The sequence below is a fragment of the Danio rerio genome, chromosome 24, assembly GCF_052040795.2.
Source record: "Danio rerio strain M-AB ecotype USA chromosome 24, GRCz13ab, whole genome shotgun sequence".
NCBI lineage: Eukaryota > Metazoa > Chordata > Actinopteri > Cypriniformes > Danionidae > Danio > Danio rerio.
The window spans coordinates 8,066,178-8,082,776 of NC_141044.1; the positions used below are offsets into that span (position 1 = coordinate 8,066,178).

A 16,599-nucleotide genomic window follows, 5' to 3' on the forward strand; every position below is an offset into this window, starting at 1 on the left:
ATGTTGACGTGTTTAATACGTAATTCGCCCACTGTAGTGGATCTACTCCAGAAATATCAACAAATAAGACTTATAATATATAAAAGTAATACTTCTTCAGATTTTTAATAACTTTATTTGGTTATTCTGTACTCACAGTTAAGCTAAATCATAGCTAATTGTTCACCTCAGACCACTAACAAGATCTTACTACAAGTGCTCCAGTCAGAGTTAGTCACACTAACTTATTTGTCAATATACTTTGAATAAAATAAATCTATTAGTCGAAAATTTATTCCATGTTAACGATATACACCCTCATACTGCCAGCCCTTGTGATATACAACCCAAATGTTGTATTTTTTTTATGTAAATACACTGTTATTGTGTTTTTTTACAATTACCACCCCTAATTGTATCACATACCTCCTATAAACTGCTGTTTACATGTTTCAACCATATTTAGTTGCTTGTATGTATATACTTGTATATATGAGTTTATTTATTGCTCCTTTTATAAACCATATTCCACAATGATCACATAACGAGAAAGGGAAGAATTAAAAACTGCTATTTTTGGAAAAAGACATTTTATTATGAAATCTGTCACAATGTGCCTTTTTTATTTTTGTACAAAAACCCCCGGGCAGTGTATGTACCCCTCTCTCACAGGACAAAAATACTGCGTTTTTCATTGAGGTCGGCCTTGACCACGTGCCTCCCATAAAGACTTCACTGAATATATGCGGTTTCTCTGATTGCTTTTCCCTTCCTTCTCTTTCAGATCCAGTAAAAGAGAAAAATAAACATCTCAGTGTGGGAACATTTGAAAGGAAAGATGTAAATTGCATCTCTTTAAATCAATGAAACCACTGGAGTGCATCAGAGCTTTAAATCAATGATACTCGGCTATGCTAGTGTCTGAAATTCAAGAGTTTTAAACCGTAAATACTAACAATAATAAAAGTGGCTGACCAAAACAGCATCACAGACAAAATTTCAAAAACGAATAAGTGTATTCAAATGAAAGAAAAAACCTGGAAAATAAACAAAAATCTGAAAATAAACTAAACTCGCTGTTTTCCCCATAAACTGTCAACTATACAGCAATAATGATCAACTCTCCATCGATTCACTGTGTTATCCTTGTAAAATTAACAAAAATGCATTATACAAAGCCAATACAGCGGACAGACCTAAAATGTCAACCCACTGATATTCCTATAAGCACTAAGAACGTTTAGAAGACAGATTAACCATTCAAAGTAGTTAACCAACCCTCCTTTCTGTAGAAATCCAGCTTAAACCACTTTAAAGTGGCCTGCTGGCCATTGAGCCGGTTCGAATGTTGTGATTTTAATTATGGCTAACAATCTAAACCAGCTAGCTCGGTCATGTCTGGTTTGAGTAGATCTCTCAGACTGCCTAAAACATCTTTCGTCTGGTTGTTTTCAATAAAATCCACAACAGAAAGACTTAGTAGGTGGTCAAAGTGCTGTTTCCAAGTGTGTATCACACTGAACTGAGAAAACACAGAATAGACAACAGGTACGCCATTGTTTTCTAAAGATGGTACATTGTTTCCCTGAGGTCATATCTTCTTATTCTTAATTACAGATGAGGAAATTCAGCTTGGTTTGCAATAGGGTTGTCACAATACTGGAATTCGGAACTAATAGATACTGAAATTTGAAAAATGTCCATTTCCCGCTAACATTTTAGCGCTCTTGAGTATATTCTTAACCCTTTAACAGGCATCACAACCACCTGGTTGACCTTTAAGCCATAGGTTATCATCATTTTAATTGCTTATTAATATTTATCGGAGTTGTGCCAGCATACCTAAAGGTTTAAACTGAGCACTGATTTGACATTGTGTTCACGTGCTCAACAGAAATGACTGTGATTGGCCGTGAAGGTCATCAGTTCACCAAACTCACCGCTGTTTACTGTGTAAACACAGATACAGGGAAACTGGAGTGTTTTAAAGCCGCGATACATCAGCGGATCACTTTTATGTCAGCTTATAGACAAACTAGCTGATCGACGTGACTTTGAAATGCTCCAGTATCGGTGTATACACTCAGTAAACAGCAGTAAGTTTGGTGAACTGATGACCTTCACAGCCAATCACAGACAATGTCAAATCAGCTCCATTTAAGGATGTGCTCAAGCGGACGTTTTTAAAATTTAAATTGGTATCAAATTCCAATATCGTGCAACCCTATGACCGTTAACTATTACAAAAGACGCATCTTAAATAATAATAGTGTTACTTTTAAGGAAAAAAAGGGGCAAAATCAGGGTAATAATCTCAAATGGTCTTGAAGAAATGATGTACATTCACATTGTATCATGTGGAAGAGATTGTCCTCACTTCAGCAGCTGTGGAACAGAAATGAGGTGTGCCTGACAGTATTGTGAATGTAGATAGTGTTGTCTTGTGGAGGAAGAAGATGGGAAATGAGGGAAGGGTTACAGCTCGTCTCTTGCTTGCTTCATGATGAAACTGTGCAAGCTCTCTAAGTCCCGCCCTCCGTTATGCTCCTCCCCCTGCTGCCCCGCCCGGAACATTAGAAGTGTTGGGTAACCACGCACCTGAAATGATAAACAATCACAAAATTAAGGAATGTCTGGTTTCTGTTAAACATCTTAGTGGAGTTTTATGAAAATGTATGATTTTAGAGATGATTTAAGAGTTTTGGAAAATGCCCACCTAGGTTCATGTGCATTTCATTAACATCCAAGAAGAACAAGTTAAGACAAATGTCAGTCACTATAGAAAAGCGTTGGTTAAAAACGTTAAATCAAGTATTTGATCGTGTAAATCATGTAAAAAGCATTGACACAAGTTGTCTTAATTTCCTATGGTGTAATGGAATGTTCTGAAATGTGCATTTTGTGGACACATTTTACCATCACTGGAGCTGTTAGCCATCCGGAAGCTTTTTGCCTACCCTTCTATCTTGCAGACTAAATCATTTCACATACTCCTTGTATCTTTCTATATGGCAAACCCTTCAGAATTCTACAATTGATCATTTCAATAAAAAAAATAAATAAATAAATGAAAAAAATTCAACAAAATGTTAAGCATTTCCCACATTTTGGAAACAAACAATTCCGTCACGCTATATTCAATCATTCATTCATTCATTCATTCATTTTCTTTACGGCTTAGTCCCTTTATTAATCCGGGGTCACCACAGCGGAATGAACCACCAACTTATCCAGCATGTTTTTATGCTATGGATGCTTATCCAGCCGGCAACCCATCTCTGGGAAAAATCCACACACACACTCATTCACTCTCATACACTACTAACAACTTTAGCCTACCCAATTCACTTGTACCACATGTCTTTGGACTGTGGGGGAAACCGGAGCAACTGGAGGAAACCCACACGAACACAGGGAAAACATGCAAACTCCACACAAAAAACACCAACTGACCCAGAAGAGACTCAAACCAGCAACCTTCCTGCTGTGAGGCAACAGCACTACTTACTATATATTCATTTATTTATTTATTTATTAGGAGTGTGATGAGACACTCTACGAGATGAGACAAAATTGGGTTTACGAGAACGAGACTATTTTTATCCAATTTTTTTGAATGCTTAATGATGAAATATTAAACAGAAAATTGATTTTTATTAAACTGAAAAAAATAAAAATAAAATAAACAAAATGCTAAATAATTTAGTTACTTTTTTAATTACTTTTTATATTAAAAAAATACGTCATTGTGTTTTTTTCACTAAATCAGTAACATCATTTGTGGACTTGGCAATTAAAAAGTTAAAATCCTTTAATATCCTAAACAATTTAGTAGTTTTGATCAGGACTGAGGACAAACAAATTGCAAAACAAACAAATTGTAAAAACTATTTATCTGATGCATTTTTACAGCAGTTTAATTCAGTGGATGTTTTCATCCTGAACATAATAAAAGGGCAGCACATTTGAACAGTGCACAAGAGTTCATGTTAAGATGACAGTTTTAAAAATTAAACGTTTGACCCTGAACCAAGCCAAAACAACTCATTTGGCCAATCATATCAAAGAAAGGAAATGTTTATGGTTCAGACTCCAATTAAAATGAACAAAAATATGAATTAAACATACCATCTGATAACTTAGAATAATAGAAACACTAATCGACTAACAGATATGTCCTGCTATGCAAACTATTGGTTTGTAAATGTAATGTTCTAATGTGAAAAGTGATTCAGGTCATGCAAAAGAGAATGTGACGATCCCCAAAAACCTACAATTCAACATCGTATGAACTCCTTCAATCTTATTTGTATGGATTTTAAAAGCTACGATTAATACATAACACTGACAAGCTGCTTGCTTTCACAAAAATATATCCTATTGGAATGATCAAAAACTAGAATATTTTGGTGGAAAGTAACTGACAGCAACATTTGCACAGCAATTCCCACTCCTGGCAGACAGTAAAGCTTGGGCCAGTTTCTGGAAGTGGCTGAAGAATGTCTTCATTAAAAAAAAAAAAAAAAGCTTCTCTGCCACTAATACGTAGTTGTATCAACCCAATCCCTCAAACATCCACAATACTTAGTTACTCCCCCTGCTGCTGATCACTCAACAAAACTGCGACTTTGTACTGGAGACAAAATGTGTGAGACTCACTGAGAATCGGTTGCAGAGCGTTCTCTCCACTGTGCAGTCCACTTTGGCAATCTTCACATCAGTCAGCCCAGGAAACTCCTTCTGTGATAGATCATCCCAGGTGGGTGCCAGGTTCTTGCAGTGACCGCACCTTAAACAAATGAACATGTTGCGTGACATGCTGAACGACAGAGGTAGAGCTCGGCCAATCAGAGACAGGCAGGTCTTTTGATCAGCCATTAAGAAAGCTTTGAGATGATCAGAAGAACAGATAAAGGAGGGTACATTCTGTGTGTGAACTCTTGTTTGTATATACTAATGGGGACTTAAAACTGAATGCACACACTCGTGGGGACTTTTGTCATGGACAAACAACACAGAATGAAGTATTTTAAAATGCAGATATTAACAATACAAATAACAATATTTACACATTTAAATAATCACCAAAACAATACTTGCTACTTATCACAAGATAAAGTAAAAGACCAAGCAGACAATTTGGCGAAACCGATTTGGTGGTCAAATTGGCAACATTAAGTTGGCAAGTTTCAATGTCTTGAAATGTTTAACAAAAATATATATTTCATTTACAATCTAATTATTTAGATCATTTTAATGAGTGTAAACGTATGATTTCAGTTATCGGCCTCTAATTTCTACACTTTTAACACCCTATTCACACGGGGCTTCAGCGTCAACGCTTTCCATTAACTTTGAATGGGTGACGTCAGGCATTGCAGAACTGCACTGTGGATCCGTCAATGCCGCTTCAGAGGTGTTGCTTGCTGCAGAAGTTGGACTTGCTCAACTTTTCAAGCACCGATGGAAGTGTCAGCCAATCAGATCGCTTTATGCAAATACACCAGACAGTGGCCTACTGCTGGCTAATTTCATTGGCTGACGCTGCTGTGATGATTACATCAGCCCTAACTTCAGACACGCCCTCAGTCAAGCGTTGACGCTGAAGCCCTGTGTGAATGGGGTGTAAACTTCTGAGAGGAAGGATAGGTGTTGTACTACTGATGGAATTATACTTGTCCTTTCCTGGACACTGCAGCCTATTCAGGAGTGTAAGAGTACATTTGGATGTTCGAAAAATTAACTTATTAATACTCAAGTACAGTTTATGTTTTGCTTTATGTTTTCCCCAGTGGCGTAGCGCAAAATGCGGAGGCCCCCCTACAGGGATCACTGACGGGGCCCCCTGATTATGGGGGGGACGACAATGCAGGGAAGCGATCACAAATTGCGGAGCGATCACAAACTAAGGAGCGGGAAAGGGGGCGGGGTGGAGCGACAACGCGGGGAAGCCTTCACAAACTGAGGAGCAATCGCAAACCGAAAGCGCTGACAGCGTCAAAGTAGCAGAAGTCATTCATTTTCAATGAGAACCGGCGGCGAGAAACAGCGCGGCGCAGCTTTTCCGGTGTGGGCGTCGAGGGGAGTTGAAATCAAGTCAACTTTATGGTAATGAGCTATGACGTGGTTCGGCGGTAAGCAATCAAAATGAAGTAGTCCACCGTTTGAGAGGTGCTCAGAGAACACAGACCTTTGAACTTTGGTCCCGACCACAGTTGTTCCCAAGAGTTTGATTATTGCGATTGCCAGATTTTCAATTATTGAAGATCGCGACGACGCGGGGCCCACTAATCACGCGGGGTGCCCCCGCGGTGCTTGCCCTGTGGACCAGTCCGCTGCGCCACTGGTTTTCCCTATTCTCTGTGTATATATACACACACACAAAGTCATCAGGTACTACAATTTCAGCTACTTTTTAAAATTATAAACAGCACTGTTATTAAACTATAAGAAAGAAAAGTCAAATGAGACACTTCTACACTTACCATGGGGCATAGAACTTGATGAAGGAGAGTCCTTTGGCAACAGTCTCGTCAAAGTTGCTCTCGGTCAAGACCAGAACATTGGACTGAGACAAATTAAGAAATAGAGATATAATTTTAGTTGCAACAAATTGTGCCTGCATTTAGCAATTTCATATTGTGTTACCTAATGCCTTAATTATACTAACAGCACAAAATTTCTGTTACAGGGCAGAACAGCTCACAGTATAAACCCTAGAGAATGCCCATCAGGTGATCATAATCCTAATGTAGTTTAAATACATCTGCTTCCTTAATTACAACATCACTTCAGAACGGTGTTTAAGACCAAGGTCTCATCTCGAAAGCATTGGCGAGTCTGATGGTTTACAGTCTTTTATACCTAGGGCTGTACAATATATCGTTTCAGCATCGTTATCGCAATGTGTCTAATCCCAGAATGAAAAATATTGTAATGCTAGATTTTTCCAATATAGTACAGCCCTATTTAAAACTATCATCCAACTAAAAGTGTTGTCTTTACTTAGAAAGTGGTAAAAGAGTCCCATGTGGGACATTCTTTAGCCATCTAACAAATCCAGCCTGCTAGAATCCCTTTATAAAAGACAAGCTTAAACAGGAAAGCCAATTAACAAAACAAAATAACAGCCCTTTAAGTTCCCCGCCCACCCCTTCCACTCCTGCCCACCAACCCACGCGCACGCACACATGCACATTTGCATCAGCAGGAGGAAATAGCTGCTCTGCCCATAATTACTACCTCAGCTTCAAGATGCAAATTTGCTTCTACAAGCCAAAAAGTCTGCAGCTCAAACATCTGTCCGCAAACACAAACGAATCAAATCTCGAATGGTGCCAAGCAGTACACAAAACCCATATTGTGTGAAAATGCAGTCACACACCTCTTGTTTCTCAGGTTCAGCGCTGGGTGGGATTTCGTGAGTGTGCTCCTCCTCTTTCTCGGGTTCATCTTTAGATTCAGCAGCTTTCACATGGTTATCCACAAACTCTTTAAACGAGTCCAGATCACGCTTTCCTCTGTACTGATCGATCTGAAAACATACAGTGTATACACAGCTTGCCATTGTTGTTCGGTGTAAACAATATAATTCCCTTTAAGTAGTCCCCATTAGCCACTCCCTTTGGTAGTAGCTAATGGGGTTCCTGATAAATAAATAAATAACATTTAAAACACCACCTACTGACAATTTGATACAATTAATTGTTTTTATCGTTTTATTTTTTTATAATTATTGAATATTTTTTAACACATTTAGGAATATTAGGATTTTTAACTACTTTTAACTATTTTAATTTACCAACTTTACTAAGGCAAATAGTTAAGTCAAAAACAAAAATATTTAAACTAAATCTCTGATCTCTTTATAATAAAATAAACAGAAGTGTTAAAGAAGAGACTCTTAAGACTTGATAAATAAAATGTTACAAAAGTGTGTGCAACTACACTGGCTCCCAGTTACATTCAGAATAGAGTTTAAAGTATTATTACTGGTCTATAAATCACTAAATGGCCTAGGACCTCAATACATTACAGATATGCTCACTGAATACAAACCCAACAGATCACTCAGATCATTAGGATCATATAAACTAGAAGTTCCAAGAGTTCAGTCAAAGCAGTGTGAATCAGCTTTCAGGGGGGGGGGGGCTGCTGGAATCTTCCAGAAATGATCAGATGTGCTCCAACATTAGGCACATTCAAATCAAGACTAAAAACACGTCTGTTTAGCTGTGCCTTTACTGAATGAGCACTGTGCTGCGTCCGACAGATTGCGCTATTATGTTTTTCTCCTCTTCTTCATTCTTTTATATCACATTTTACCTGTTTTTATGTTTTTGAAATAAGTTTTATTATTTGTTTTTATTTATTTATTTTTATTATTATTTTTTTACTTGTTTCTTTTATTCTTGTTTATGTAAAGCACTTTGAATTGCCACTGTGTATGAAATGTGCTATATAAATAAACTTGCCTTGCCTTGCCTAAGGCAGATCAACATATATAAGGTGTGAATAATAATGATGATACAGCTCCGTAAACAAAAATTATGATAATAAAATCTGAGTTTTCAAGTAAAGGAACCAATGATCATTATTATTTAAATCCATGCTGAACATTACAAAATGTGAAGTTGAATGACTAGATTACCCCCTATGCTAAAAAAAAAAAACTTTCAGATGGGGTGCTAGTGGCTGAGATGCACAAGAAAAGAAACCAAAAAGCCACACTGGCGATTCTTTTTTATTTATTATTTATTTTATTTTTTATCTCCTCACTGCTGCTAGCTACGGCACTCATTTTTGCATGTGTTGTTATTCTGACCAGAACTGCAAGCCCTGGCATCTCTCTTAACTAGGTGATCATCAACCGTTTTCTCAGAGGATGACAAATGGACAAACCATTGCTGCATTATTTGAAGCAAGTTTATAGAGAAAAGTCAAAAGCACTGTAACGTTTGGGTGCGCAGTGTTTGTCTGAGGTAATTAGTCTGCCGTTATTACTGAAATGTGTATATTGCATGTAAAGTGTAAAGCAGATTGGTTAGTTTTCCTTGCATGAATCATAGAGCACTTGCAGCATTTTGGAAAAGTTCAGATGTTTTCAACTGAGTGCGCCTGGAAAATGCATGAGAGTCATATGTGCCCATCCCTTCCATATGTGCGCAGTGCAAGTCGAGCACCTCCATTGAAAACCTACACTCTAAGCTTTTTGGCATTGCTTCCAAGGCACATGCTCAGCAGCCACATTTTAGTAACATTATAGTGATTCATACCAAATCTTTTTCATTTTTTTTATAATCAATATTGACAACGGTGTTTGGTCAATAAATACATATTTTAAACGCCCAGCCCTAGTTCACACCTAACAATTCCTCTCCAATGTGCTACTTTTCTATTGTTTTTCAACGTAAACACACACTTGACAGACGTGTTTGAGCGTTACGCTGATGTCTTTTAAAGCGTCACATTTGAGAGCGCTGTGTTTTTTGGTGTCAAGTTGTAAGATCTTTCACACGCAACGCAGCTCATCACTGTCAGACCTAAAAGCACCGTCAGCCAATGAAATTAATCAGCAATCGGCTACAGTCTGAGCTGGTGTATTTATATTACAGTGATCTGATTGGCTGACACTTCCGCTGGCGCTTGTAAAGATGAGAAAGTCCCGAGCTTCGCCAGTGAAGTGGCGCTGATGGATCCACAATGCAGTTCAGCAACGCTTGACACCACCCATTCAAAGTTAATGGGAAGCGTTGACGCACCGTATGAATGGGTGTTAGTGCGGGTTAATGTATCAAAAAATAACAATTAAGTAGTAATATTAACAGTATACATAATAAATGTACATCCTAAAACTTTAAGCCTGTCCTTAAATGTTCTTACCTTTTCTCCATCAGTGAAGAAAAGTAGCGTTGGATAACCACGAACCTGATTATCTGAACACACTTCATAGTGCTGAGTACAATCAACCTTTAGCAAAACAAGAAAACCAATAGATAAATCACAAACCAGAAAAAAAAAAACATCAAACGAGAACAACCACGGTGGCCTTTCTCACCTTGCTAATCTTGATACTGTCTGAGTGCTCAAAGCTGCTGGCGAGCTGCTCCCAGGTTGGAGCCATGGCTTTGCAATGCCCACACCATGGTGCAAAGAACTTTACAAAGTGAGAACCTGCAAAAGAGAACAGCACTGTTACAAACTCTATAAGAAATATAATATCATATATCTCAAGTATGATAACATCCTATGCTTGGCTTTTATCAAAACCATTAAAAAAAGACCATAAATAAATACATTTGTGTTGCAGACTAAACATTTTTTGCATGTAGAGGAGCACATTTACAATGTCACTTCACAGCTTAACCACTCAAGATTCACGCCACCCACCGCTATGTGATGTTACAGAGCTATTTTTCAACTGAACCATCACAAATTGTCTCAACTATGCATACACAGAACAGTTCTGGAAATGTGGAAGTGTTCTGATTTAGCGTAACCTAAATGACAGCATGATAAATGAAGATGTAAATGAAAAACTTGGCAAGTTCGACATTAGAGCTATGCAACATCATTTATGTGTCCTTCCAACATCTGAAAGTGGGAAACATATACAGCTCCGTCAAAGTCAGGGCATCATTTCCTGCCTCTTTCTCTAACAGGATTCATTTATTTGGCAGATGGACTGAACATGCAACATAAAAAGAGAGTTTGAGAGAGTTAGAAACAGGCAGCAAATATCAACAGTAAAAATGGAATTTGCTGTGGTAGGAGAGGCTGCGTGAATCTTTTCTTCATTTAATAAATTACTTGCGCCTCAGGGCTTACTCACACTATGCCATCCGTACCGTGCCCAGGCCCGTTTCCCGGATCGTTTGAGAATTGTGAGTGCGGTGAATCGGGCTCAAGCATGGTTCACTTGGCTGGCCCTGGCCCGGTTGGAAGAGGTGCGCAAGAGGGCGGTTCACTTGGGCTTTGGCACAATACGCTTGTGTGTGAGTGCAAAACGCGCCAAAGGCCGAAACTGAAAGCAAGACGTGACTTTTACGGGGCTGTTTCATATAGATTTATTAATCATTCTTACTGTTCAGTGAACGCAAACTGCCGTAGTTTATTAAAGACGAGAACTCCTCACAGCACGACAGCTGCACGGCTTCAGCAGACCTCCTCATCCCTGCAGCACGAGAGCTTTATGATTGTTTTTGAGCGCCAAAAGTGGCAGATCTGTTCGGCGAAATATCTCACTGCGTGTCACCGCATCCCTAAGGACTGTGTGGCGAAACATTTGACTGCATATCACTGCGTAACAAACGACTGAAACAATATAACTAGAGAAATCTCCACTGTGCTGCTGAGTGAGAGAGTGCTTCTCACTGAACAGCGCCGCAGCGATGACGTAAGCGTGCCGAGGCCCGTTTGTGGTGTGAGCGCGGGCCGTCGGGGGAGACGGGAGCTTTGGCCTGGTTCGAGGCAACTGTACCTAGTGTTGAGTACGGCCTCAGAAGACAATCCTGACACACAGCTGACGTGTAAAGAAGAGAGACGCACAAACGCTCTTGGTTCTGGAGGTAATTAATAATATAATACCACTAATATTGAAATGGTTACAGCGTTTTAGTATGACCAAAGCAACATTTCAGGGGCCTCATGCATCAACGCTGCATACGCACAAAAACTTTGCGTACGCCAGGTTTCACGCTCCGAATTGCTCACGTTTGGATTTTCTAATGATGAACGTGGGAATGTGCGCAGCTCCACGCCAACTTCATGGCTGGCGTACGCACATTTTTTTGTGCGTGTCTGTTTTGTTTCCATTGACAACTCCTAGAGGCAGTTGTGTTAAATTGCACTCTACAAAGTTTCTTTGAGCCGTGCAATGGCAGCTGTATGAGACAGGTTCATCTAGCAGGTATATAAGGTTTCCATACCATGCAGTTGACCAGCCAAACATTAAAGCACAATTTGCAGCGATCGCCGGTTTTCCCAATGTAATCGGAGCGATCTACTGCACGCACGTTGCTATAAAGACACGATCTGAAGATGAATTTGCATGCGTGAATCAGAAACATTTCCATTCAATAAATGTGCAAAAAAATATGATGCACAGACTTATTAATGATTCCTACTTGTCTTCCTCGTGATAAATATTAGGCAAAATCTGATATTTAGCGGGGGAGAAAAATAGAAGAATGACTTCATCAGAAGCTGGATTCGAACCGAGTTCATGCTCGAACGTGTCAAAACATGTTGACATGTGTTTTACGAGCTGCGCCACCAAGACTGCTAAGGGCACTATAACATTTTGCACTTATACATCTCACTATTTCTTTTTTTAATCCACTCAGTGCGATGTTCAGATTTAACCATGTTAACCGCATCAACTCTCCCCACTCTATTTATTTATTTTTTTTATTAATTCCGGAGAACAAACTTGCAAATAACACCGTTTTTCTCCGGTCTACCACCGGAGCACCTCCAATTCACATTCTGTTCAAGGTTTCTCTTTTTTCTTGCTTTTGCCTTTGCTTTTTCGTTGGGTTTTGCCAAAGTAGAGTCATTAGCATATTCATACGGGGGAGGAGGCAGGGAGGGGTTTTGCGCTCAGTTTCACGTTCATTCGGATGTACAAATAATATGCGTGGGATTCGGCGTACGCATACATCTGAATTTTTTCCGGCGTACGCACATTTACAGCTTTGTGCGTACGCAATGTTTTAGTACGATTTCCACGCAAGTCTTCGTACATGAGGCCCCTGGTGTTTTACAAAGAGCTCAGCTTGCTGGTTTGTCCATTCACACACATTTTTATCATCACATGATCTCTATAACAAAATCACATGACCTTTTTTAACGCACATACTGGAACTTGTTCTGTAAAAGTGTTATGCTCATGCATTTTTTATGTGCATTTTCAAAATGGATGTGCATCTTGACACTTCCATCAATCGATTATTAATGCGCATATCCTAAATGTGCATAAAAATAGGTGGATGGAAACGTAGCTAGTGTGCTTTTTACAATGCATGAATTTGAATGTTCTAAGCACATTGGCGTGATGGTACACACCAGGGGGCAACCTAAATTGATCAGAGTGCTGTGATTGTATGAGTCAACGTGATACGATTATAAGCCGTTTCCTGGTTTTATGCAGTGATATGACAGGATGTAATCTATGACTCAGACTCAGTAGGTCTGCCCACAACTCGGTCTCCTCGGATGAGAATCAGAATGCTCTAACTTTTTTTAAATAATAAAAAAACTAAAGATTTTTAAGAAAAAAAGTGGATGCAGTACTGCTTTAAAGGCACTAGATTATTGCGATTGAGCATGTAACATCCCCTTTAAATTGTTTGTCATTCAAAAATTGAGAAGTCCCAGGCTGGTTATGAGCTTCTACCTTTAGCGATGTGTGATTTGAAGTTTGTAGCTGTGAGTTCATACAGGCCCTGTTTGGGTTCGGGTACTTTGGGTGGCTCTGGTTCACTCTGGGGCTCCTGGTATGAAAAAGGGACAGATAAAATAAGAACAAACTATTTAACAGTGACAATTACAAGACCTCAACTAAATACTCAAACTAGAGTAATTTGATTACTTCAGGTTCCTCCTGCAAGGTTTTTAACATCCAGTTCTCCAGGGCCTGCAGGTCTCGTGGGCCCTGATACTTCACAGCCTCCTGCTCAGGTTTAAACAACTTCAGACTGTAAGACAAACACAGGACAGTTAGCCAGTCAATGATTAATCAAACCACATTTAACTTTTAGCCTAAGCACATGACTGTCAGGTTAGTTGATCATCCTTTAAGAGATGGTTGGAGGAGATAATGTGCTGTTATAAACGGTGCTTACGTTGGGTATCCACGGATTCCATGTTCACTGGAGCAAAACTTAGTGTCTTTTGTGCAGTCGACTTTCACAACATACGCAGGAGGAGCCTCCATACTGTTATATTTGTCTGCCAACTCATTCCAGGTTCCTTGCAGCCTCTGACAGTGACCACACCTGTACACAACAAACATGAACACTTTTAGCACTATGTAGACACTGTTCACTAGGTTATTACATATACATCTCTTTATATTACAAAAGTTATTTTAGAAGATCACTAAATCTGTTGCAGTGAAATGCTCTAAGATGTAAAAAATCTAAATAAAAATAATTGAATTAACTTTTATTATACACTTCACATTTGAGAAAAGAAAAATGTCCAACAGGAATATTTAGCTCTTCAACATGTCACTTTAAAATTATTTCATTTTTAAAAGTAATACACATAGGTGAATATGACTTAACAATAACTATTTTGCAGTTTGTGCTCTCACCATAATGTGCACACATTAAAAAAGTATTCTATATATAATAAGATATATGTTGTCATATATACATTCACCGGCCATTTTATTAGGTACACCTGTCCAACTGCTCGTTAACACAAATTTTTAATCAGCCAACCAAATGGCAGCAACTCAATGAATAGGCAATGAGTGGCAATTCTGTGGGTGCAAATGCCTTGTTGATGCCAGAGGTCAGAGATGAATGGCCAGACTGGTTCCAGCTTATAGAAAGGCAACAGCAACTCAAATAAGCACTCGTTACAACCAAGGTATGCAGAAGAGCATCTCTAAACGCCGTCGAACCTTGAGGCGGATGGGCTACAGCAGCAGAAGGTTGGTATGGACAGGAAACTGAGGCTACAATTGACACAGGCTCACCAAAATTGAACAATAGAAAATAAAAATAAAAACATTGCCTGGTCTAATGAGTCTGGACTTCTGCTGCAAAACTTAAATAGTAGGATCAGAATTTGGCATCAACAACATGAAAGCATGGATCCATCCTGCCTTGCATCAACGGTTCAGACTGATGGTGATGGTGTAATGGTGTGGGGGATATTTTCTTGGCACACTCTGGGCCCATTAGTACAAACTGAGCATCGTGTCAATGCCACAGCCTACTTGAGAATTATTGCTGACCATGTCCATCTCTTTATGACTACAGTGTACCCATCATCTGATGGCTACTTCCAGCAGGATAACGCACTAAAGCGCGAATCATGGTTTCTTGAACATGACAATGAGTTCACTGTACTCAAATGGCCTCCGCAGTCACCAGATCTCAATCCAACAGAGCACCTTTGGTACAGTATGTGGTGGAACGGGAGATTCACGTCATGGATGTGCAGCTGACAAATCTGCAGCAACTGTGTGATGCTGTGTATCATGTGGATATGGACCAAAATCTGAGGAATATTTCCAGTACCTTGTTGAATCTATGCCATGCAGGATTAAGGAAGTTCTGAAGGCAAAAGCAGGTCCAACCTGGTACTAGTAAGGTGTACCTAATAAATTGGACGGTAAGTATATATTTTTATATACACACACAAAAAGATACTGTATCTTTGTAAAAGGCAAATTAATGCACACTGTGCATGAAAACACAGATTTCTTTTCTTTTTTTAAACATAACAGTGTTAAGTTAATGCATCTACAATACTGTAGTGAGGTGATAACGAGGCACTTTAAATAAGCCCTATCATGGCACAGAATGAGAAAGTAAATATTAAATATTTTATGGTCAAATCCAAAAACTATTCCTAGAATTTTTTTTTTTTTTTTTTCTGATGAGGAAGTGATGTCTGATGTCATGGCTGTTCTTGTTCTGCCACGTACACTAAAACTTTATGACTGCAGGAATTTTAACTTTTTAGCCAAAGTCCACTATTATAGTTTTAACTAATCAACGGGCATTTACATAAACGAACATCGCAAACTTTGCATGCATTTTATCTCACAACTGATTTCATAATGAACGTGCCTGCAGACTTAAAGTGGCTGGCGAAGTTGATCATGAACAAATCTCAGGAGTTTAAGCCAGAAGTAACACGAGATATATCTCAATGCATTCACCACTTAATTTAATATCACATATTAATGCATAAAGTGTTTGTTGAAGGTGTTCAGTTTTACCAGGGCGCGAAGAACATGACGAAGTGTGGAGCGGTAGAGATGGCATCATTGAACATCTCCACCGTATATGTGTGTTTGGCGTGCTCGTCCTCCTCTGTGTCATTGTCACATGATAATCTACTACATAATAGCGCCAGATAAATAAAACTCGTTAAAAACGGCTTCATGATCAACACTGTCCGGGCCTGCGAATGAAGCGGAGCGGTGAGTTTATATGAGTGTGTGAGTGCGTGCGCCGCTATGAGTAGAGAGAGTTGATATCTAGAACACCCAAAGAGCAATTATCACTGCTCCGGCGGCGAGCCGTATGATTTGTAGATCTGATCTGGTGCGCATGCGCCCTTATCAAGTCCGCACATCCGGGGCACCGCTGTACGGAGGCTCATGAGAGCCATGAAGTTTTACAGTGCATTTCAGGAATATTAATTGTGCTAAAATATACAGAAAATTAAGAAAAATGTATGATTTTGTGTGGTTTTATTTGTGACTCCCATGCAAGTGCGAAAGACCCAATCCTATACTAAATGTAAAAATACTTTGTATAGCTTATTGTATGAATCTTATATAGCAGTGGTCACCAAACTTGTTCCTGGAGGGCCGGTGTCCTGCAGATTTTAGCTCCAACCCTAATCAAACACATCTGAACAAGCTAATCAAGG

The 16,599-nt window shown here is 39.1% G+C and overlaps 1 protein-coding gene across 2 annotated transcripts; it reads right to left on the reverse strand.

The window, feature by feature from the left end:
- Nucleotides 1-552: 552 nt before the first annotated feature.
- txndc5 (thioredoxin domain containing 5) lies at nt 553-16,169 on the reverse strand. 2 transcript variants are annotated; one of them, XR_015524355.1, is made up of 10 exons: nt 15,941-16,156; nt 13,824-13,976; nt 13,571-13,676; nt 13,376-13,472; nt 10,037-10,152; nt 9,825-9,948; nt 7,364-7,538; nt 6,465-6,547; nt 4,639-4,768; nt 553-2,577 (listed from the first exon to the last, which is right to left on the reverse strand). XR_015524355.1 is itself a non-coding variant. In NM_213016.2 (10 exon segments), coding segments are annotated over 10 exon segments (1,212 nt in total). In that variant the 5' UTR covers nt 16,108-16,169; the 3' UTR covers nt 553-2,454.
- Between the last annotated feature and the right edge of the window lie 430 nt (nt 16,170-16,599).